The sequence below is a fragment of the Ustilago hordei genome (genome assembly GCF_900519145.1).
Source record: "Ustilago hordei strain Uho2 genome assembly, contig: UHO2_contig_13, whole genome shotgun sequence".
NCBI classification, from domain to species: domain Eukaryota; kingdom Fungi; phylum Basidiomycota; class Ustilaginomycetes; order Ustilaginales; family Ustilaginaceae; genus Ustilago; species Ustilago hordei.
This window is the reverse complement of record NW_024545290.1, coordinates 597,417-620,552: the sequence shown is the minus strand read 5'-3', so window position 1 is coordinate 620,552 and position 23,136 is coordinate 597,417. Positions and strand designations below refer to the sequence as shown.

The 23,136-nt window shown below is 51.5% G+C and overlaps 9 protein-coding genes across 9 annotated transcripts; 5 read left to right on the top strand and 4 right to left on the bottom strand.

Moving 5' to 3' along the window:
- Nucleotides 1-190: 190 nt before the first annotated feature.
- Nucleotides 191-490, top strand: UHO2_05453 (uncharacterized protein; the record flags this gene model as incomplete). Its single annotated transcript, XM_041560268.1, has 1 exon — nt 191-490. The coding sequence occupies one exon, from the start codon at nt 191-193 to the stop codon at nt 488-490; it is 300 nt and encodes a 99-aa protein (XP_041416202.1).
- Nucleotides 491-4,517: 4,027 nt separating this feature from the next.
- Nucleotides 4,518-9,362, top strand: UHO2_05452 (putative myosin V; the record flags this gene model as incomplete). The annotated part of the gene is made up of 1 exon (XM_041560267.1): nt 4,518-9,362. One exon carries the CDS (start codon nt 4,518-4,520, stop codon nt 9,360-9,362), a length of 4,845 nt encoding a protein of 1,614 aa, XP_041416201.1.
- A 2,251-nt stretch (nt 9,363-11,613) lies between these two features.
- On the top strand, nt 11,614-12,300 carry UHO2_05451 (putative polyubiquitin; the record flags this gene model as incomplete). The annotated part of the gene is made up of 1 exon (XM_041560266.1): nt 11,614-12,300. The coding sequence occupies one exon, from the start codon at nt 11,614-11,616 to the stop codon at nt 12,298-12,300; it is 687 nt and encodes a 228-aa protein (XP_041416200.1).
- A 619-nt stretch (nt 12,301-12,919) lies between these two features.
- UHO2_05450 (uncharacterized protein) lies at nt 12,920-13,432 on the bottom strand (the record flags this gene model as incomplete). Its single annotated transcript, XM_041560265.1, has 1 exon — nt 12,920-13,432. The coding sequence occupies one exon, from the start codon at nt 13,430-13,432 to the stop codon at nt 12,920-12,922; it is 513 nt and encodes a 170-aa protein (XP_041416199.1).
- Nucleotides 13,433-14,864: 1,432 nt separating this feature from the next.
- On the bottom strand, nt 14,865-16,114 carry UHO2_05449 (uncharacterized protein; the record flags this gene model as incomplete). Its single annotated transcript, XM_041560264.1, has 2 exons — nt 14,865-15,525; nt 15,627-16,114. The coding sequence occupies 2 exons, from the start codon at nt 16,112-16,114 to the stop codon at nt 14,865-14,867; spliced, it is 1,149 nt and encodes a 382-aa protein (XP_041416198.1).
- A 1,010-nt stretch (nt 16,115-17,124) lies between these two features.
- Nucleotides 17,125-19,188, top strand: UHO2_05448 (uncharacterized protein; the record flags this gene model as incomplete). The annotated part of the gene is made up of 4 exons (XM_041560263.1): nt 17,125-17,395; nt 17,486-18,378; nt 18,495-18,892; nt 19,002-19,188. The coding sequence occupies 4 exons, from the start codon at nt 17,125-17,127 to the stop codon at nt 19,186-19,188; spliced, it is 1,749 nt and encodes a 582-aa protein (XP_041416197.1).
- A 161-nt stretch (nt 19,189-19,349) lies between these two features.
- On the bottom strand, nt 19,350-19,949 carry UHO2_05447 (uncharacterized protein; the record flags this gene model as incomplete). The annotated part of the gene is made up of 1 exon (XM_041560262.1): nt 19,350-19,949. The coding sequence occupies one exon, from the start codon at nt 19,947-19,949 to the stop codon at nt 19,350-19,352; it is 600 nt and encodes a 199-aa protein (XP_041416196.1).
- Nucleotides 19,950-20,342: 393 nt separating this feature from the next.
- Nucleotides 20,343-21,440, top strand: UHO2_05446 (uncharacterized protein; the record flags this gene model as incomplete). Its single annotated transcript, XM_041560261.1, has 1 exon — nt 20,343-21,440. The coding sequence occupies one exon, from the start codon at nt 20,343-20,345 to the stop codon at nt 21,438-21,440; it is 1,098 nt and encodes a 365-aa protein (XP_041416195.1).
- A 206-nt stretch (nt 21,441-21,646) lies between these two features.
- UHO2_05445 (putative aspartate aminotransferase, cytoplasmic) lies at nt 21,647-23,013 on the bottom strand (the record flags this gene model as incomplete). The annotated part of the gene is made up of 2 exons (XM_041560260.1): nt 21,647-22,844; nt 22,937-23,013. The coding sequence occupies 2 exons, from the start codon at nt 23,011-23,013 to the stop codon at nt 21,647-21,649; spliced, it is 1,275 nt and encodes a 424-aa protein (XP_041416194.1).
- Nucleotides 23,014-23,136: the final 123 nt, after the last annotated feature.

Sequence of the window (23,136 nt, the reverse complement as noted above, 5' to 3'; positions counted from 1 at the left end):
AGACTGATTGATCCACTTCATCTCAGGCCAGTCTCAGTGAAACTTCCCACAACCCACTGTCTTGACCATTCTTGATGAGGTTTTGCCCCCAGCTCTTTGTCTGACCATTCTTGATGAGATTGGTCAGAGCCCCTGGGTCTTGACCAGTCCTGCTTCCTATGTGCCAAGCTCATTTCGGTGGCTGCGCAGCATGGCTGCTTATGATCTCTGCGCTGGCCCTGTGACACACCTCACAACCTCTTTCTCCACCCTCAACTTAATCATGTCCACAAATCGTCACATGTCCACCAATTGTCGCATGTCCACCAATCATCACCACAACACCAGATATGTCAATCTGTACCTCTTGGAGATGGACCTTACCATTGAAGAAGGTTTAGCAAATCTGTCTCAGACACCTGAGCTGCCCAGCACATCTACCACCTCAAATTGTGCAAGATGTCATGGGCCTGAATGCGCAGGAAGCAGGAAGACCCATCAGTTCATATGAAGGGAGCACAGGAATCGAGGGATTGGGCAGATCATGGGAATTGTAGCAGAATTCAGTGAGATCTGTAGTAGGAACAGTGCTATGACAGATCTCATTGAGATCTGCATGAGCAATGCTGATATCACGAATTCTGCCAGAATCTGCAGTAAGCTTGATGGTATGGCAGATTCCACAGAGATCAGTAATAAGGATGTCCATATGACGATTCACATGCAAGGAGGACCAAGCTCACATATGAGGGAGACCAAGCTCTGCTGAGACAAGGACCAGGCCCTGCCAAGATGGGGACCAAGCTCAGAAGCATGTAGACAGTTACCACTCAGGGGTTCACAAGATAGGAGTCAAGGGGACCATCACTGGTCAAAAGAAGGAGAGCTGTGTCAGGGACACCAGCAAGCAGGACATGAGGAAGAGGAGCAGTGTCAAGGGAGGTCGACACATAGCTCAAGGAGAACAGGGGTGGTACTACAGGGACCCCCTGTAAAGTACTCGACGAAGAAGGTACTTGCTGGAGAGAGAGGGCCGGAGCAGTGTCGCAGGCAACACTATGATGGATGTATATAAGCATACCCTCTCATCACAAGTGGTCGAGTGGATCCCCATCCACTCTACACACCATATAACTAGTTATCACTTCAGCATAAGTATACATTAGTTTTCAGTCAGCATAGTAGTAATTGATAGGTTACTCCTCATTGTAGTGTGTGTGTTGTATCACCACTCACTGACATCTGAAGGCAGTTCATAGCAAACCAGTGGTCCAGATTAAGATAGAACTGAAGGCAGTTGTCCACTGCAGTCTGGGGATCACCTCAAGCAATAGTTGACACACTGGACACTCATGCCAATGCCACCAACCTCATCATCAACAAGATACTCACACCAGACCTTGGTGTCATCACAAGTTCACATTGTTATTGATCATGCCGAGCTACCTCTGGACGGAGTGTCCACAGCAGTTAGTCAAGACCTGCAATAGCAAAGCCCATACTACAGTTCCGAGCAAGAAAGGGATAGAGACAACTCTATTACATATTTCACTGAGAATCGTAATACCACTAGTATTATCGCATAACTCGACAGGATCGGTAATAGTATCGACACTACTACCGATCTCAGGTTTCAGGTGCACGACTGCTGACACAAGACCAGCCACTAGAGCAAGCAAAACTCGAAACCAGGACATGGACAGCGGGAAATACTTTGTTTGGTCCTGTCACAGGACTGGATGGATGCACAGGAGGTGGATTCATATGAAGAGGCCTTGCGCAATAATCATGGATTGGGCAAAAAGAGAGTTCCAACAGAGTTCAGCAAGATTGGTAGGACCAATGGCTCTATGACAGAACTTGTCGAGATCAGTAGGAACAAGGCCACTACTACAGAGTTCAGTGGGAATGGTAATATCATGCTTGTACAACAGACTTCATGGAAATTGGTTCAAAGATGCATCTATTGCCAATGCCACAAGAGGATGATGATGAACATGGGAGAGGTTGCCACTGGATGAGGAAGGGGGCCTTGCATGATGATGAAATCAGTGCCAAAGATGGGCGCCAGCACCAGGAGGTAGATGAAAAGGGGGTGCACTGCCACTAGGATGAAGTGGGGTGACCCCTGTCAATCATGAAGTGACAGTTGGCAATCCTCGACCACAAAGAGATGGGAGGAGCAGGGCTCAACAAAGAAGGTACTCTCTAGAGAGAGCTGGAGCAGAGTCGCAGGCAACACTGTGAGGATGTATATAACCATACCTTCTCGTCATAGTAGTCAAGTGGATCTCCATCCACTCCACACATTACATTACTAGCTATAGCTTCACAATAAGTATACTTAGTAGATTCGTTGTCAGTAGCAATTGCAGAGCATTGCTACTACCATAGTGTGTGTGTTGTATCACCACTTGATGCCATCTGAAGGCAGTTCATACTGCAGTTCAGCTCTCTCGATCATTAGAACCAAAGGCAGTTGTCCACTGTGGTCCAGGGATCGCTCAATCAATCAGTTGACACACTGGACACTTGTATTGGTGCAAGCATATTCACACCAGACCTTGGTGTCACCTCAAAGTATCTATCAACTAGCAATTGTGCTGAGCTACCTCTGAGCAGAGTGTCCCCAGTGGTCAGTTGAAATCTGCAATAGATATCAGTTATGACATATTTGAGCAAGAGAAGTCATAGAAGGCTTCTACAACAGATCTCAGCAAGAATAATAATAATAGCCTTTTACCACAGATCTTGATAGGATCAGTAGTAGTTGTAGTACTACTACAGATTTCAGGTTTCTGGCACACAACCTCTGACAGCTTCTTCTTCTCCTTGTAGTATGTCTCTTGCACCCACCTCAGCTTGGCCTTAATGTGATTGGGCTTGACAGATGTGCCTGGGAAAATCAACTTGAAGATCTCCCAAAAAATGGAATGTTTGCAAAGTTTGTTGCCTGGATTTCTCTTGGTCAATTCTCAAGATGGAAGCAGATCATGCTGGTAGGACTTGCTGTTGTAGATGATTGTGACAAGGTGGAGGATGTTGGCACTCAACCAAAGTGAAGTTCTTCTTGCCTGTGGCAGATCCAGAGACTCAATTTGGACAGGAAGTGTAACTGTCAGGGGTGCTTGTAAAACCAGATCAAGACAGTGCAGGAATGTTTCTGGTCTGAGTTGCAGAGCTTGTAGGTGTAGTGGACTGCCAGAACAACTGTGCAGAAATGTCAAGAGAATCATCAGTGGTGGTGGTCATGTTGAAAGAGTGCAAGGAAGGAGAGAGTGAGCAAAGAGTGACAAAAGTGAGAAGAGGAGAGAAGCATTGTGGAGTGAACTCGGTTTTGCATTTTTGAGAATGCACGAAAAAGGTGCATTTTCAAAAATGCGGTTTTGTTTTTCACTTGGCACAGCTTATGAGTTGAAGTTTTTGAGAAAATGCTTGATGATATTACTTTAAGGAACACTCAGCTACATAGATATATATATACTTCAGCATGATCTCTGGGTATACTGCTTTGTCTTGCATTGATCATGTGTTTGCCACTGTGCCCTCCTGGTTGTCCTCTTATGCTTAGCTCCTGAGTCATTGCCATGACAACCAATGTGCATTTTGCATGCATGCCATTCATTCACAATCCTCACTTCCTACGCACCTCGGGTAAATCAATTTCCTCAACTTTATGTAAGCTTTTGCAATTTTTTTTTTTTTTTGGAAAAACGCGCTTTTCAAAAAAAGCCCGGGTTTTTAAAAATACAAAAACTTTGATACCCCCTCTAGTGTGTGTGTGTGTGTGTGTGTGTGTGTGTATATATATGTGTGTGTATATGTGTGTGTGTGCTGGCGCTGCTGTTGAAAATGAGAGTCGAGTGAAAGTGTGCGAGTGAGAGTGAGTGAGTGAGTGAGTGAAAGGGACCTTGGCCCCTGGTGCTGCCTGTTGGGATGGAATGTCCGTGCTACGTTGCGTGGCATTTCTGTGCGTGTGTTTCTCCTTTTGGCCTTCTCGCTCGCTGTCTGTCTGTCTCTCAAAGTCTTTGAATCTGGCTTTGGCTTGGCTTCCATTCCTTCTCGCACAGCAAGCGTCGGTAATAGCTTCTCACTTGTGCTTGTCCCTTGGCTTCTCTCTGCATCTTACTTGCTTTCTTTACGCTCCACACTCCCTTCTTTTCTCACCCTCTCTTCTCTTTCCTTTTCATCCTCCCGGGCTTGTCGAGCTTGTCGTTCTGATTGTCCGGCTGCTTTGAACACCAGGCAAGACTCGGTCGCTGCTCCCTTGGACTCCTTTCCCTTCTTTTGCGAGAGCAGGCTTCTCCATTTCGCTAGACCAGCTCTCGACAGTGTCGCTGGCTTTCTCCTCTCACCTTGGCTCAGCAAGCTACCCCGGCGGTCCTTTGCTTCGTATCACATCTACGCTGCGACGTCCAGCGGTAGTGTGTTACACCGTCCGTCTTAGCTGCCACAAGTCGCAGTGACACAGGCGTCACGCCGTTCCATAGCAGGTAAATCTTGCTTCCGACGCCCCCGCAGAGACGACCAATACCATCATGGCGCCCGCTGCAACCGACCTTCTCGCCGCCTTTGTGCTAGGCACCAAGGCTTGGTTCCCTGACAAGGAGCTTGGTTGGATCAGTGCAACCCTCGCCAAACCTCTCGCTAAATCTGTTTCCGGCGAGATCGCCCTAGAGTTTACACTAGACGACACTGGCGCTTCCAAGACCGTCACCACCACCGAGGCCAAGCTCGCAGCCAAAGATGGCGAGGACCAGCTTCCACCACTACGCAACCCGCCACTTCTCGAGGCCACAGACGATCTTACCAACTTGAGTTACCTCAACGAGCCTTCAGTCCTCCACACCATTCTCAATCGATACTCCCAACGAATCATCTACACCTACTCTGGTATCGTCCTCATCGCGGTCAATCCCTTCTATGCGCTCAGCCTGTACAGTCCCGAGATCATTCAAGCTTACTCGGGTCGACGCAAGGGTGAACTCGAGCCACATTTGTTCGCTATTGCAGAAGATGCCTACCGATGCATGATTCGCGATGAAAAGGATCAAACCATCGTCGTCAGCGGTGAGTCTGGTGCTGGTAAGACTGTCTCTGCCAAGTTCATCATGCGCTACTTTGCCACTGTCGAAGACCCAGATCGACCAGGCAGCAGAAAGGCCGGTCCTGGAGGCAAGGAACCCGGCGGTATGAGCGAGACAGAACAGCAGATTCTCGCTACCAATCCTATCATGGAGGCTTTCGGTAATGCAAAGACCACGAGGAACGACAACTCGTCCCGATTCGGAAAGTACCTTGAGATCCTCTTCGACAAAAGCCACGAGATCGTTGGTGCCAAGATGCGTACATATCTGCTCGAACGATCTCGTCTCGTCTACCAGCCCGAGACTGAGCGAAACTACCACATCTTCTACCAGCTCTGTGCCGGCGCACCTACATCCGAAAAGAAGGATCTCGGCCTCGAAGACGCATCCAAATTCTTCTATCTCAACCAGGGTGGTGCCGGCAGCCATATCATCAACGGCGTGAACGATGCAGAAGACTTCAAAGCGACTCAGAAGGCCCTCAGCACCGTCGGTCTCACCATCGAACGACAATGGAACATCTTCCGTCTCTTGGCCGCACTCTTGCATCTCGGAAACGTCAACATCACTGCAGCACGAAACGATGCCGTCTTGGCCGACGACGAGCCAAGTCTCTTCATGGCTACGCGCATGCTCGGTATCGACTCGTCCGAGTTCCGCAAATGGACCGTCAAGCGTCAACTCCAGACTCGAGGTGAAAAGGTCGTCACCAACTTGACACAGGCGCAAGCCATCGTGGTTCGTGATTCCGTCTCCAAGTACGTCTACACCTGTCTCTTTGACTGGCTCGTCGACCAGATGAACCGATCTCTTGCTCTTGGCTCATCCAAGTCACGCGAGTCCATGATCGGTGTTCTCGATATCTACGGTTTCGAGCGATTCAAGATCAACTCATACGAGCAGTTCTGCATCAACTACGCCAATGAGCGTCTTCAGCATGAGTTCAACCACCACGTCTTCAAGCTCGAGCAAGAAGAATACCTTCAGGAACAGATCTCCTGGACATTCATCGACTTCTCCGACAACCAGCCCTGCATCGACATGATTGAAGGCAAGCTCGGTATCCTTTCGCTCCTCGACGAAGAGTCGCGTCTTCCCTCCGGTTCCGACGAGTCTTTTCTACAGAAGCTCTACACGCAGATGGACAAGCGACCCGAGTTCAAGAATGCATTCAAGAAGCCGCGTTTCGGCACAACTAGCTTCACCGTTTGCCATTACGCTCTCGACGTCGAGTACTCGAGCGCCAGCTTTGTCGAGAAGAACAAGGATACCGTTCCTGATGAGCACCTCAACCTGCTTAACAGCACAGCCAACCCCTTCCTCAAGGAAGTCCTCGACACCGCCGTCAACCTGCACAAGCCCGAGGAGTCCAAAGATGAGGCTACCGACGCTGCTGGTGCTCCCGCCAAGCCTGCACCCAAGAAGCTGCCCGGTGCCAGCATCAAGAAGCCTACGCTCGGTTCTCAGTTCAAGACCTCGCTTGTCAGCCTCATGGCCACCATCGACAGCACCAACGTCCACTACATTCGTTGCATCAAGCCCAACGAGGCCAAGAAGGCGTGGGAAGTCGAGCCGCAAAACGTTCTCGGACAGCTCCGGGCATGTGGTGTGCTCGAGACCATTCGCATAAGCTGTGCCGGTTACCCATCACGATGGACTTTCGCCGACTTTGCCGAGCGATACTACATGCTTGTACCATCGGATCGCTGGAACATGTCGAACATGGACAAGGTCAAGGCATTGGCTACGCACATCCTCTCCACCACTATCACTGAGAAGGACAAGTACCAGGTGGGTCTCACCAAGATCTTCTTCCGAGCCGGTATGCTTGCCCAGTTCGAGCAGAAGCGTACCGACCGCCTGAATGCAGTGACCATCATCATCCAGAAGAACCTCCGACGTCACGTTCATCAGAAGAAGTACCAGGCAATGCGCGCCAACACGGTCAAGATCCAGTCGTGGTGGCGTATGCGTTTAGCGATGAAGCAGGTCGAGGCTCTCCGACAGAACACCGCCGCCACCAAGATCCAGACCGTCACTCGTGGATTCCTGGCCCGCAAGCAGTACCAGACCACCCGACAGGCTGTCATCAAGATCCAGGCCGTCGTCCGTGGACGTGCTGTCCGATCAACCTACAAGACCGCCAAGGTCGAGTTCTCAGCTACACGTCTCCAAGCCTTGCTCCGTGGTGCCCTGGCCCGAAGGCAATACCGCAAGGAGAGGCAAGGTGTCATCCACCTGCAGTCGTGCTACCGTCGTCGTCTCGCCAAGAAGGAGCTCGTCGCTCGTCGAACCGAGGCCAGATCCGTATCGCACTTCAAGGAGGTCTCGTACAAGCTCGAGAACAAGGTCGTCGAGCTCACCCAGAACCTGCAAAAGCGAATCAAGGACAACAAGGAGCTTTCGGCCAAGATCAAGGCACTCGAGGCTCAGATCCTCACATGGCAGGGCAAGCACGAAGAGGTTGAGAGCAAAAATCGCGGACTCAATGACGAGCTTGCCAAGCCCACCGTGGCTATGGCCGAGTTCGAAGCGCTGCTTGCTGCTAAGAAGGAGCTCGATGTCAAGCAGGAGACTTCACTCAAGCGCATCGCCGAGCAGAACAAGCGTATCGCCGACCTCACCGCCGAGATCGAGCGTCAGGCCGACGAGTTGCAGGCACGATCCGAAGCTCTCAACGGTGTCACCAAGTCGGCGGAAGACGACGTTGCCACGATTAACTCGCTTCGATCCGAAGTCGCCGGCCTTCGCGAGCAGCTCAACCGTGCCAACGCGCTCAACACACTGCAGAAGAACTCGCAGCGGATCGAGAATGCCGCACCACCTGTCTTTAACATGGCCACAGGCAAGGAGAATGGCTACGCCAACGGCAACAGCAAGCGTCGTCCTCGTCGTCACAGCGAGGCCGGCCCTTGGAGCGATGCACCTGCCGGTCGCGACGAGCACGAAGAGGCCATGATGGCTGCCAAGCGCAGCGCTGCTACGGCCAACCGCCACGTCTCGGTCGCATTTGGTCTGGACGGTCACCAGATTCCTGGTCTTGGAGGCCAGCGCAACGGCTACGACGACGAGTATGATGAGGACGACCCATCGGAGGAAATCATCCGTATTCTCGAGAACGAGGAGCAGCTCGATGAGGACGTCCTCAACGGTCTCATTCGCTTCCTCAAGGTGCCCGCGCCTAGTCTGCAGAACCCTCCTTCGCCCAAGGAGGTCTTGTTCCCTGCGCACCTCATTTCGCTGGTCACCAACGAGATGTGGAAGTATGGTCTTGTGCGCGAGTCGGAGCGCTTCCTTGCCAACGTCATGCAGACCATCCAGCAGCACGTCATGTCGTTCCAGGGCGAGGAGGCCATCATTCCAGGCATCTTCTGGCTCTCGAACGTACACGAGATCCTTTCGTTTGTCTGCATTGCCGAGAGCGACATGCTTCAAGGTATCGGACCTGGCGTCGATGGCGCTGCCCGTTCCTTCGAATGGGGCGACTACGAGCGTCTGGTTACCATCGTCAAGCATGACTTGGACTCGTTGGAGTACAACATCTACCACACATGGATGCAAGAGGCCAAGAAGCGATTGCACAAAATGGTTATCCCGGCCCTCGTCGAGAGCCAGTCACTGCCTGGTTTCGTGACGAGTGACCACTCAGGACGTCTGTTCAACCGATTGCTATCGAACAACTCGACACCCTCTCACACGATGGATGACATCCTTGGCATCTTGAACAAGGTGTGGAAGAGTCTCAAGAGCTACTACGTCGAGCCTTCGGTGACGCAGCAGGTGGTGACAGAGCTGCTCAAGTTGATCGGTGTCACGAGCTTCAACGACTTGCTGATGCGAAGAAACTTCTGCTCTTGGAAACGTGCGATGCAGATCCAGTATAACATCACACGTATTGAGGAATGGTGCAAGTCACACGACATGCCCGAAGGCACACTGCAACTCGAACACCTAATGCAGGCGACCAAGCTGCTACAGCTCAAGAAGGCGACGTTGGGCGATATCGACATTATCTACGACGTCTGCTGGATGTTGACACCGACACAGATCCAGAAGCTCATCTCGCACTACTACGTGGCTGACTACGAAAACCCGATCTCGCCTGAGATCCTCAAGGCGGTTGCATCGCGTGTGGTTCCCAACGATCGCAACGACCACTTGCTTCTGCCTCCCGAGGTGGACGAGGCTGGACCATACGAGCTGCCGTTGCCAAGAGAGGTGACGGGTATCGAGACGTACTGTCCTGCCTACATTTCGGTTCCGGCGATTCGTCGTCTTGCCAGCCGCGTGGCATAGAGACGCCTACCTCAACACATCATTACAGATACCATCCATCCATTTGTATATTTGTTCCTCATGCTTCTCTTGTTCCCCGCTGTCACGTCACTTTGCTGTACCGTCAACTCGAATATATCTATGGTTTCCCAGTATTGCTGTCAAATGTGACGTGTTTGATAGACTGTTCCTGAGATGCACAAAAAAGCTGCATGAGCAGCAGGTCTCCTTCCCAAATCGAACAACCTGCGACCAATGCAGATGTGATCCGATGGATGGCAAATGTCAAATTTTGGGCAAGACATTTCCATCATTTCAGACTTTCACTTGTTTTAGGAACTGTCATCAATCAGAGCCCAGATGATCCATTGCTCCCAAGGTACAGTCTCTCTGTTGAGACAGGCTGCCAGTCGTCCACAGACCCCCCAAGCGAGATCAAACATGGACCTGAGTGTTCATAGAATGACACAAGAGGGGACTAGCTCGAAGTGTGATGTTAGTGAAATCACAAGACCTCTCCTCTTCGTTCTAACGTTTCCGCCAACCTCGCTCACCGTCGTCACTCATCATCACCCACCAACACTGCTCATCGTTAGCCACCACCGTTGCCCAGATGCACATGATCACCCCCTTGCTCCTATTGTGATAGCAATCAATCCTACGTGTCACTTGATTCCAAGCACGCACACACTAGTCATCGGGAGGGATATATATATGCTTCTCATTGCCTTGTACTTAGTTGCTCTCTAATATCATTGCAATTATTGTCTGTCTCGCTGCTCGTCGCTTGTGTATTGCTCAACAACGTTGACCTACCCAAGGGCCGACCATGGCCGGATCGAGTCTGGAAAAAGAGTCGTCGAAGCTGTTGGCTCAGGATCATGCTCAATGACATACGAGATTTGAGGGTCTATCAAGCTAGCCGAGTCAGTCAGAGCTCGGACTCTGCCGCACACTCACACAGTTGACTCTGCGCTGAGCTGTTTTGAGAAATTGACAGCTTTAATCTGGCTTTTCCCTCCACACACGGGATGGAACTGCACTTTCATTCGCTTGCTCTGCTGCCCATCGGATTGTGCGGTAACGAAAAGCAACTGCTCGCCAAGCCGGCCGGAAACACCATGAAGACAGCCTGTCAGCCTCTGCCTAGACGAGGGCCAGAGATGAAGCATGAAAAAGGAGTCCCGCAAGTCTGCATAGCGGCTACTGTATGAGCATGCGTTACCCTCCGTCTGAACGCGGAATGAAAGCCGTCTGGAAACGGAGATGGTATGTATCTGTACGGAGACAAAACAGGCTGGATTGGGCCGGTATGGAAGCCGGAAGGTCTTGCTAACAGAAAGAAGAGCGAGAAACGGGCTGTGCTCGGAGGGGAAGCCAAGGTGATCCCCTCGTCGATCACTTCTTTTGCTCCAAAGTGGCGAAACCTTTTCAGGGACGCGTCATCCAGCCAAAGATTAGGCGACTGTAGAAAGACGCAGAAAGCCAAAGAGCGTCGACTTGCCTCTGTCGCATGGGAGGAGAAAATCGAGCCAAGACAGCGGTTTCGCCAGATCGACTCGACGTTGTGTGTCTGACTCGGAGTTTGGTGGGCGCAGCGGAGACACTTTGTCTGGCTTCTGCCATTGCGTACGGAAAAGGCTCAATTTCCAATCGGTCGCATTCAATAGTGGAAATCCGAATTATTAGGCTAGACACACACACACACACATAAGAGATAAGCAACAGCACAGCACAGCACAGCATCGACGGCTGGCGTTGTGGGTCGAGATTCAAACTCAGTTCTCGACTCGCAGCGTGTCACACAAGTCTCAGAGTCGCGATAACACACGCAACGCTGGCTAGGCTCGTCTGACCTGAGTCACTCAACTCACCCAATTGGCTATCAATCATTGCTCCACTCCTATAAGACCTTGCCACCACCCAACAACCTTTGTTCCCCTTCTGCCTCAACCATCAACATACCTAACACCGCTTCTGCGTTACTCACCCAGCCCCTAGTCGGCATCACCACCTTCGATCCTACTCGCCTCACCGCATTGCCGCTATCGTCAACCTAGCGCTGCACTCCTACACCCCCAGCTCATATCTCACCCGCAACAACCCAGCCAAGTTTAACTCAAACCCGCATCCGCATCTTGACCTCAAAGTAAGTCGCAATCCCATCGTTCATTGCGACGCTACCTCCTCCTTCCCTTTATAGACCAGCTTCTGACTCTGGTAACACCTCCTCCTCCTCCTCCTCCTCCTCCGCCACCTACCAACTCCACAGATGCAGATCTTTGTCAAGACCCTCACCGGCAAGACCATCACCCTCGAGGTCGAGCCTTCGGACACCATTGACAATGTCAAGGCCAAGATCCAGGACAAGGAAGGAATTCCTCCTGATCAGCAGCGTCTCATCTTCGCTGGCAAGCAGCTCGAGGATGGCCGTACCCTCTCGGATTACAACATTCAGAAAGAGTCCACCCTTCATCTCGTTCTCCGCCTCCGTGGTGGTATGCAGATCTTTGTCAAGACTTTGACCGGCAAGACCATCACTCTTGAGGTCGAGTCCTCTGACACCATTGACAACGTCAAGGCCAAGATTCAGGACAAGGAGGGTATTCCCCCTGATCAGCAGCGTCTCATCTTTGCCGGCAAGCAGCTTGAAGATGGCCGCACCCTCTCCGACTACAACATCCAGAAGGAGTCGACTTTGCATCTTGTCCTCCGTCTTCGTGGCGGTGCCAAGAAGCGTTGCCAGAATGGAGCAGGCACAGACGGTCAGTGTAAAGATGCAGCGATCAACCTTGTAGGAGAGTGCCCACACTGCAGCCTCAAATTCTGCGGCAAGCACCGTCTTCCCGAACAGCACAAGTGTGCACAGGTCGAGCAGGTTCGCAACGCTGCCTTTGCTGCTAACAAGGCAAAATTGGAGAGCGAGCGTACCCAAGCTACCCGTGGTCTTGCTCACTAAGTGCATCGCATCTCGTTGCACTTGCCACTGCATCGTCTCCTACTCTCTTCTTGTCGTCATTGTCTCTGCATAATTCACATACCACTGTCAGCACTTGTCTTCATCATACCTTTGCAAATTCTGTATTACTAGCTACCAAATAGAGATTCAAGTTCTCTCTGCTATCTTCTCTCTGCTATCTTCTCTCTGCTATCTTCTCTCTGCTATCTTTCCTCTTGTTATCTTGTCTGCGTTTCGTGTCTCAAGAGATTGGTCCTGTACCGCATCTTTACGATACCATTTCGTCCAAAGACAGCTTTCGTCACCCTTGAATGAGGAAAGCCTGACTCTTACCCGGCTGATGATCAGCGCTCCGCTCAAAACCTACCCTGACAGAACTTCTGGCCGACTTCGACCTGAATTTCAGCCAGCAGCACCTCGGCTTCTCATTTCTGCCCGATTGCGCTCTCTCTGTCTCGCAGACTCTCTATGACAGATTCGTCAATCTGAGCGTTTTGCGTTGGTAAGCTGTATTGCAGTACTAGGAGGAAAGCTACATATTTGGCGAGTGGTCATACTAAGGACATCCTATCCCTGCTCTCCCTGCGTTCCGCTTGCAAACAAATCAAGGCTCGATCGCTCAGTTGTAAGCAGCAGCAGCACTAGCCAGATCAGCATTGAACTTATCAGTCAGAGCCTGAGCATCCGCCTTCTCCGCACTGGGAGCAGCAGCTACAAGTGCAGCACCAAAAGCAGCCGTGTCCGTCTTCAAACTGTCAATGTCAGCCTTAACAACGCCTGTAACGCCCAACGAGTTGAACTGCGACTTGAGCGCAATGAGTCGATCAGTAGCACTCTTAACATTGACCTCGGTTCCAGTGAGAGTGCTGATGATTTCTTGCGCATCAGCGTCACTGGGAGTCTCAGTGAGGGATTTAACGTCCGAAGTACCAGACTTGATCTTGTCATCCACAGAGTTGGCTGCAGAGTTGATGGCCAGAGCGGAGAAGTAGTTGAGTGAGTCGGTTTGGAGTTGCTGATTTAGAGATCTTACGGCAGAGTCGATGGCCGAGACGTCGGATTTGACTTGAGCGACCGTGGTTCCGGAGGTGAAGAGGAGGATGAGGGCCGAGGTGCTGGCGATGAACTTCATATTGATGAAGGAGAGGAGTTTGAGTTTTGGGTTTGGAAGAGATTAGAGCGCTCGAAAATGGGCAAGGCTTTACAGGAAGAAGGTCAGATTGACTGGCTTGATGGTCAGAGAGGAGCTATTCAAGAATGGTCTGCGCCGCTTATATCTCTTTCGATCTGGTGAACGTTCTGCTTGAGCTCGTCGAAGTACATCTTTCTTAGCTGCTGGGGGATAGTTCTGCTGCGCGGACTGCAGCAAAAACGGCGAGCTAAAGCTACTTGGCTTCCTGAAAGAAATCTCACCAAGAAGCTTCTGAGACTTTAGACCAGCCTGGTGAGGAGTTGAGGTGATTGAGTTTGGGACCTCTGCCGATAGACTTTGCCCATCTGATCGACGGACGAAGATGAAGGACGCTAAACTTTCGCCTACAAGCTTTCATGATCTCAACATCGCTCAACACCACCATTCACCATGCTGAAGATTGTGAGCTTGTCAGAAAGGTTGGGGATCCGTTGTATAGAGCAAGGAACGTGTATAAACCGGGGCTCGGTTCTTTGAAAGGACAACAGAAAGGCTCGGACGGAGCTAGCCAGTCGATCCGTAGATTCTCTTCGAGGCGGCCCATGGGAAAGGTGTGACCAAGGGAACGGGCTTGCTTCATTGTCGAGGAAATGGGTGCTCGCAGACTGCGTAATGATCAATCGCAGAGACAAGGGCACAGAGGTAGGAACGGTGCGAAATGGCGCTATTGGACACAGGCTAGGAACACAGGAACATCAGATCCACTGAAAAGCCCATCAACAGTGGATGAAACAGACTCCGGCGGATCGACCCCGCATCATAATCGCATCATCTACCCATAAGCCTGCCGCTAAGTTACACCAGAGGTCCAGAACGCCGCGAACCGTACTAAGGTAGCCGAAAGATCGCTATTTGGATGGGAATGTCAGAGAACCAGAGTGTGGGGTAGAAACACGCTTAGTTCTACTTCTACACTTCGGCAAAGCGAATCGCGATGATCCAAGGAAAGGAATCTAACTCAGTGTGCTCCGCCTCATTTCTTAGCTCAAACAGAACGGCGGCTAACCGAACTCAAGTGACGCTAAGAAGATATGAGACGAAGTGATCCTACATTGACGTCGATTTCTGTGCTATACAGAATACCCTCGTCAGCATGCGAAGAATGCCACGACATTTTCTCGTCAATCATCATGACGGCCTAGTGCTTCCGCATCCGTTTTGATCCGCGATGAAGCAAGAAGGGATGAGGATGGCGAACAAGCTAGTGGAAAAGATGTTGACCCGTGACTAGATGCGATTTGTGATGCGTAGAATACAGAGCTGCGATGAGCATGCGAAACAGAGGGATGACGAGATTCGACATGAATCGGAACGAGACTTTGCCGTCTTGCATTGCGAAGCGGTGCCGAATCGTGTGAGAGGACTAAAGAGCCTAACGAGCACGTTTGCGAGGCTTGACATCCGGCTCTTCTTCGTCAGATTCCTCCTCGTCCTCTGCTGGCGCTGCTCGAGATCTGACACGACGTTGCGACGGCTCTCCTTGTTGCCCTGGCTCAGGCTTGACTTGCGTTGGCCTTCTCTGCGGCTGTTCCGCTTCTTCTTCGTCCTCTTCGTCTTTGTTGCCATCATCAGCCGGTTGCTGCTCTACCGTTTCATCATCTTCGTCATGTTCTCCCTCGTCCTCGTCATCGTCGTGGGAAGCCTGCCTCCTTCTTCTGTTTCTTGAGGTAGCTGCTGTCTGTGAGCTCTCGCCCTGTGAGCTAATGAACCCATCGTGGTCTCCGCTGGAGCTGAGGTTCAGAGCCTTAGGTCCGATGGGGCGTGATTTCCATGTACTTCGACATGCAGGGCAAGAGAAGCCTGCGATGCGAAGAAGCGCGTCGTCGTCGTCCACAGCAGAAGCAATTGTGCTGCGTGCGCAGTGCAGATGGTAGCGGACATTGCAGCCGTGCTTCTTGCGTCCGCAACCGATGCCGAGCGTCACGAGATCTTTACAGTGAGTGCAGGTGTGGAAATACTCGTCGCCGAATTCGTTCTGGAGGTAGTTGCGGAGCTCGAGCAGTGAGCGCGTTGAGAGCGTGTAGATACCATCGCTATATTGTCGACAGATGAAAGACGATGTGAAAGAGCAAATGGTCAGTAGTTGGGCAGGAGAATTAAAGTCAAGCGAGAAGATACGGAGTGTAGCACTTACGCTGAGTAGTCGATCCATCGATGGTCAACCAGATTCTTGAGCAGTTCTTCTGTCGCATCCCTTGTCATGTGTGTTCGCAGCTTGCTACCCAGCCTCACTGCCTCGAGCGCCGGTATCGAGTATGCTTCTCTTCTCGCCTTGAAGATCTCTTCAACCAGCTTCTTGATAAATGAGATCTCCAGCGGTGAGTATCGAGTCGCGTTTTGGATGACGTTGTCGTTCTTAGTGTTGACGAGCGCGAGCATGCGCTTGCCTGAAACCTGCTCGCGGGAGCTGCGGATCTCCAAGTCGACCATCGATAGCTGCTTCGATGCTTCGTCGACCATCGAGCGGTAGGCCGACTCGCTGTATGGGTATTGTGCGACTGCGCAGCATCGTTGATAGAGGTGCTTGGCAAAAGATTCGGGGACGATGCGATGAGAAAGGAGAGATTGAAGCCACGAGACGCGGGCCAGGATCTGCCCGTCACGTTCAGATAGACTGTCCATCGTTGAGTTGCGATGGTGACGACTGACGTCAACCAGATTCGAGGGTATATGACTGGAGATGGGATGCTGAGCGGAGGAATGATGTCGATGTCAAGAAGCTCATCACTTAGACTGAGCTTGTCGAAATTTCAAACAGAAAGTGTTGGTCTCTCCACACCAAGCACGCGCGACACACACACCTTCGAAGCGCGTTTATTACGATCGGGATTCGATCGTCTCTCCCGATTCTCTTCCTTCAGTCTGTTCGGGAATCTCAAAGCTGCCGCCTCGCAAATCTCCATTCTTATTCTCTTTGACGTTCCGATCATTTGACCGAGGTCGCATGGTGACAAGCGACCGAGCGCATCCGCACTCCGCTCCGCAGGGAATGACGGCACTGAATAGCCGCCGACAGTCTGCCGCTGAATCCCCTGCTTTGGCAGGCCGGGATGATGAACCTTCGTCGTTGCTTGCCTGGCGTCCAGACAGCGTCATCATTTACAAGGGGAGGTCTTCTGACGGATACAACATTGCGATAGCCTCACGAACTACAATCAGATTGACCGAGCTAGAAGTCGTGTAATGACCACACACAAAGTGCAATTAATGTGAGGCAAGTATCTAGTACTTCCGGCGGAGAACGTGACCTATAGCAGTTGCCGAACAAAGAGTTGGGGGAGTTGGGGGAGTTGGGGGAGTTGGGGGGAGGGGGACAGGGGGATCGAATCACTTTATTGCATCGGTACACATTGTAAAATTCGCCGACCAAATGATTAAGCGAGGACTCCATTGTGGCATGCCGTCCACAATACATATGGACAAACCATGATGGATGCAATCCTGTTGAGCTCGCTCGAGTTCAGGATTGCGGTGGGAGCATGAATTCGACTGATGAGCACAGCTACTCGATTCTGTTTTTGTACCGGTGCCGGTCCTGAGCGATATTGTCCGGTGAGATCTGGGCCGTACTACTTAAAAGCATCGAACGTCTTTCGCTTCGAAGCAAGACATCCAATCACCATCACTGCACCATGGATTCCCCTGACTCCCTTACGCGTGCTCCTGCAACGCTCATTGACAATGCTGACAAGCTCAGCAAGGACGCTTCGCCGCGTGATGTCTTCGAGACAAGCTCTATCTGCGGGATCGACTCCTCCGACTTTCCGGAATTGCCAGAGCCGTCCTGGAGCAAGTATGTGCCCAGCATCTACAGTGAAAAGAGGGTTCTTAATTTGTCAGCGTTTCAGATGAAATGGTCTGTTCAGGTCGTCGCCGGCATTGCTGTGCTCTTCTTCGGTTTCGGTAAGTGGAGCGTAATTCAAGCATCAGAGCGGACCGAATGTAACTTGATTGCTCAATGTCTCTTCTTTTTGCCCACCATCATGTTTGCAGACCAAGGCGTGATGTCAGGCGTAAACGAATCAAAAGACTACCTGCGCCTGATGGGTACTGCATCAGGCGTTGATGGCAACGAAACTCAACGAGACAGCGCAGCAATTGGAGGCATCGTCGCAATTTACTATCTTGGCACTTTGTTTGGCGGCCTTTTAGGCGGCTACATGGCTGATTCCGCCGGTCGTATGAAGGCCATCTTTCTCGGCTCGCTGTGGGTCATCCTCGGTGCATCTTTACAGGCTTCGGCTCAGAACATCACCTGGATGATGTTTGCTAGAGTGATCACAGGGTGCGGAACCGGAATCTACAATGCTGTGGTCCCTGTCTGGGTTGCAGAGCTTTCCAAGCACGACAAGAGAGGTCAGGCGATCGGTTTCGAGTTTGTCTTTAACATTCTTGGTCTTGCTCTCGTTTACTGGCTATCTTTTGGCGTTCGTAACTTGGAGACAGGAGGCTTCAATTGGCGCTTCCCGTTGGCCTTCCAGCTCGTCTTTGTGCTCATGCTTCTTGTATCGCTGCCTTTCTTCCCAGAATCACCCAGATGGCTGGCCAAGATGGGTAGAGTAGACGAAGCACGCCGAATTCTAGCTCGTCTACGCTCTACCCCATACAACGAGCACGACATTCACGTCGCTGAAGAGCTTCAAGAAATCCTCGATGTGGCTAAGCTTGAGCGTATACGTCAAGAAAACGGAGAAGATGGGTACATCAGAATGATAGCCACTTCAGGAGGGAAGCTTCATATTCGACGCAGGATTGTTCTCACAATCTGGCTTCAGATCTTACAAGAACTGGCCGGCATCGGTGTCATTACCGTCTATGCACCGACTGTTTTCCGATCAGGTGGTTTCAACGATACCTTGGCTCGTTTACTCTCGGGGTTCAACGATGTAAGTCTCAAAGGACCAAACCAGATGGAGACGTTGACCGCCACTGATCCCTTTTTCTTTTCTTTGGTTCTCCTCCCTCTCCACTCACTGGGGTCGTGTTACTGCCATCGTCTCAGGTGTCATACATGTTTTCGGTCTTCATCTCTGTCTTCACCCTTGATCGTACAGGCAGACGAAAGACGTTGTTCATTGGCAATGTTATCATGGGAGTCAGCCTGTTCATCGCTGGAGTGGCAGCAAAATACGCACTTCAGTACGGCCCTGACTCGCCGACGGCGGACATTCAGCTCGCCAAACAATGGGGTGCTGCACTTGCCACCATGATCTTCATCTACACCGCAGCCTTCGGTGGAATCGGTTGGCTTTGCGTTCCTTGGTTGTACCCTACCGAAATATTCCCCCTCTTCATCCGAGCTCGGGGTGGTGCGGTCAGTGTCTTCGGATGGAGCTTGGGCAATGGGCTGGTGACGGAGATCACGCCGTTCTTATTCAATGCTATCAAATATAACACCTTGTAAGTAGCAGGGTAGCTTTGAACTAGTTGTGCAAAGGGACCTCGAATGCCAGAGACTGACAATTCCCCTTTGTTCTGCAACTCGGGCATCCCTACCTTACGGAACGAGCAGCTTTTTGTTTGGAGCTCTCAACTTTTTCTGTATGCCCTTCGTCTGGGCTTTCTATCCGGAGACAAGCTGCAGGTCACTGGAGTCGATGGACGAGCTGTTCGCAGGCGACTCGGCTTTCATTGCTTTCGACAAACACTTGACAATGGTGCCGAGGACGAAGGAGGACCAGAAAACGAATGGGTAAAACGTTGTCTGACACATCTGAATTCCTCTTGGACAGCTCACAGAAATGCTTACATTCCGAGAACAAGCGTTAAGACCTTTCCACATGCTTTGTAGAAGCGATCGATGCATAGTCAAAGAGGACGGAGGCGTATATGTTATTTTGTTGCATTGCGAATGGTACTACTCTTGCTTGGCGGTAAGCTTCTTTGCTTGGCGCTTTGCTTGCTTCTTTTGCTGTCGTCTTGATCCTTTCATCTCCTCCGCCTTTGTTTGTTCCATTACGTCTGATTCCGTCTCGTCTGCCGCTGACGCAGGCGTCTGAACTACACTGCTCGCCCAGAAAACTGCGCATAAGGAAGCCAACGCACTGAAACCGACCATGTACCGTGGATCTGAGCCTTCGGCATAATACCCACTCCGCTTCTTGATGTCGTTCTCGTACGTGACGATAAGCATCGTGATTGCAAGCAGCGACAGCGACATACCGAAGATCGGATTGCCTGCAACGCCGAGCTTTGAACGAAAGAAGTAGTTGATCAGAGCGGCAAGATCTTTGAAGGCCACCATGAAGAAGGCTGAAAAGATCGTGGTAGCCGCAAGAGCGTAGAAGGAAGGCATGAGAGCGTCACTGGGCCATTTCGGTTGTGCGAGCTGGAAGATCTGACCGGGCTGGAGCGTTTGTTGTGCTTGAGGAATAGCGGGTGCTGCCGGTGCGAAAAGCAACTCGCGGAAGTTGGCCGGGAACATCGCTATCCTCGTGGGCGGCGTGATCTCCAACATCCTGATAAGACTTTGTTTTGAGAGATTCAAACAGGCTGACAGGGAAGTGGGGCAGATACATGGTTTAGGGGTGACACCAACGGCCGCCATGAAGCTTTACCAGGCCAATACGAAGTCTGTTGGTAGGACGAAGACCACGGGCGATGAGCTTGTCGGAATTCTATCGTGCGTGTTACTTTAGTTTCCGCTCGCTGCGATTGGACGTCATGGTGCTGCATGGCTATGTGCCAAAGTTTACGACGATCCGAAAAGGGACCCGAATCCGAACATCCCGTCAAACAGAGCATGGAACCGTTCAACATGTTGGAGCGCAACTTGCCTTGCAGCCAAACCCATTCGACTCAACACTCACATCCACTGAAGACAGGTTGACCTCAGCCAGCAAAACAGACAATGTCTTCTGCTGGCGCTGGTTCTTCTCCAACGGCAGCTCAGCCGTTCTGTCTGGTCAAGTCTTCTATCAACATCGACGAAACTTTCTTGGTACCACACATCGTTCGACCCGGTGAGACGATCTCATCCACAGGCCTTGTCTCGAGACCAGGAGGTAAAGGTGCAAACGTCTCCGCTGCCATCGCTCTCGCTGGAGCAAAGGTCTCTCTATCGGGTGCTGTAGGCAAAGATGCGACCTGGCCTATCCACCAGCTGAAATCACGCAACGTCATCACCGACGACGTTGAGATCCTTGACAACACACCCACTGGCAGAGCTTTCATCCAGATTGCCGAGGATGGCGAGAACAGCATTGTCCTTTTGAAGGGTGCCAACTTTTCGACAGACAGTCAGTCGGCGGATCCTGTTAAGACATGGCAATTCAAATCTGGCAGACAAACCACACATCTGGTTTTGCAAAACGAGATCCCATTGGAGACGACGATTGCATTCCTGCACCATGCCAAGTCGAACAAGGTCAGCCATCACGTCACTACCATCTTCAATCCCTCGCCGATGCTCAGTCAGAGCGAAGTGCAGACCTTCCCTTGGACAAACATTGACGTTCTCATCGTCAACGAAGGAGAGAGCCTCGAGTTGCTTTCCGTATTGCAGCCATCAGCTGCATCTTCGCTCGGATCGCTCTCAGAAGGCGAAGACAAGTCAAAGAAGGTGCTCGAAACACTCTCTTCGCTGGAACAGCTGTGCAACACAGCTTGGATCGTTCTGACTCGAGGCAGCAAGGGTGTGATGGCCAACGTTTTGCTTTCAGACAGTACAGACAAGCGTAGCTTCTTCAACATTCCGCCATTCAAGCCAAAACAAGTCCGTGATACTACAGGTGCAGGAGATACATTTGCCGGGAACCTGGTTGCAGCACTCATGGGTCACAATGTGGACGCCGATGAAAGTTTGCTCACCTCGGCACGTCCAAAGCAGGAGCGCTTTGTCAAAGAAGCGCTGGAATGGGCGTCAAAGGCAGCAAGTTTAGCTTGTGAGAAGGAAGGCGCGATGCAGAGCATACCTTCTGCAGATGAGGTCAAGTCGCGCAGTTCATAGACATTGGTCCCCCTCTGTAGCTTTCGGGCGTCAAAACAATCTCAGCGCAAATCAAACAACAAATGAGCAAGTCGTAGCCAAAGCGACAAGCACTCGAGCAGCAGAAACACAGGCTATTAAGATGCAAATGTGGGCGTGAAGATGAGGATGCAATTGCCAAAGAAAAGAAGACGATCGAGACATACAGATCCAGCCTGTCAGCTGGTCTACTTGTTCTCGCGAACGACCTTGTCAATCCAGCTGGCAACATACTCGACGTTGTTGGTAGTGAGACCGGCCATCGAGATACGCGAGTTGGCAGTAAGGTAAATGTGACCCTCCTCGAGCATGCGCTTGCACTGGTTGGTGTTGAGACCAAGGAAGGTGAACATGCCGATCTGCTTGAGAATGTGGTTCCAGTTGCCTGGTGTCTGGAACTTCTTTGTGAGGAGATCAAAGAGGCTCTGACGCATGGTGATAATACGACCAGCCATCTCCTGAACATCCTTCTGCCACTGGGCGAAGAGTGAAGGATCTGTGAGGATCATCTTGACGACGCGGGCACCGAAAGCAGGAGGATTCGAGATTTCGGAACGCTGAATGGCGGCAAGCTGCGAGAAGACGGCGGCGTTCTGCTCTGGCGTTGCCGAGACAACGTGGAGAGCACCAACACGCTCACCGTAGAGACCGGCATTCTTGGCGAAACTCTGGCAGATGAGCAATGGGATGCTCTTGCGCGAAACAAAGTGACGGACAGCCCAAGCATCGCGATCAAGGTCACCGGAGGCGAAACCCTGGTAAGCGCAGTCGAAGAAAGCAAAGTGAGCCTTCTCAACAAAGATGTCGGCAATCTGCTTCCACTGCTCCTGCGTAGGGTCAACACCAGTAGGGTTGTGGGCGCAGGCGTGCAGCAAGAAGACACTCTGGTTTTTGGCCTGCTTCAATGTGCTGGTGAAGCCTTCAAAGTCGAGGGCAATGGTCTTGGCGTCGTAGTAGGGGTAGTCGACGGGCTTGATGCCAACTGTGTTGAAGATGGCCTTGTGGTTGGCCCATGTAGGATTTGAGATGTAGATCTGTCTGTCGACGCCGAAGGCCTGGTATTGGTAGAAGCGTTGGAGGAAGACGGCGCCCAAGTGGTTGGCACCGGTACCGGAGATGGTCTGAACGGAAGCGACGCGGTTCTCGGCAATAGCTGGCGAGTCGGCGCCGAGGATGAGCTTGGCAGCAGCGCTAGTGAACTCCGGAAGACCGGTGATGTTGAGGTATTCGTGATCAACAGTCTCGTCTGCGATCAAGTCTGCCTGCGCTTTCTTGACGGAAGGGAGGACGTATGGCTTGCCATTGTTGTCACGGTATGCACCAACGCCGAGGTTGACCTTCTTGTCGTAAGTGTCGGCCTTGTAGGATGCTGTCAGCTTGAAGATGCTGTGGACGAGGAGCCGGGGCGAACAAGGAAGATAGTCAGTCAGCGATCGTTTTGCGGAACAAAATATCGCAGCATACGGGATTGTACTTACGCATCTTCTGGTGCCTGAGGGACGGCGCTCCATACCGCGAGAGCTGGCGTCGAAGAAAGTTCAGCAATAGAGCCCATGGTGAAGATCGTCAGCACGAGTCTCAAGCAAGGAAAGGTATGAGGTGGAGGAGGAAGAAAAGATGGTGATGCTTGGTGCTGAGTTGCTGGAAGGTAAGAGACTCTTGATTGCACGAACACTGT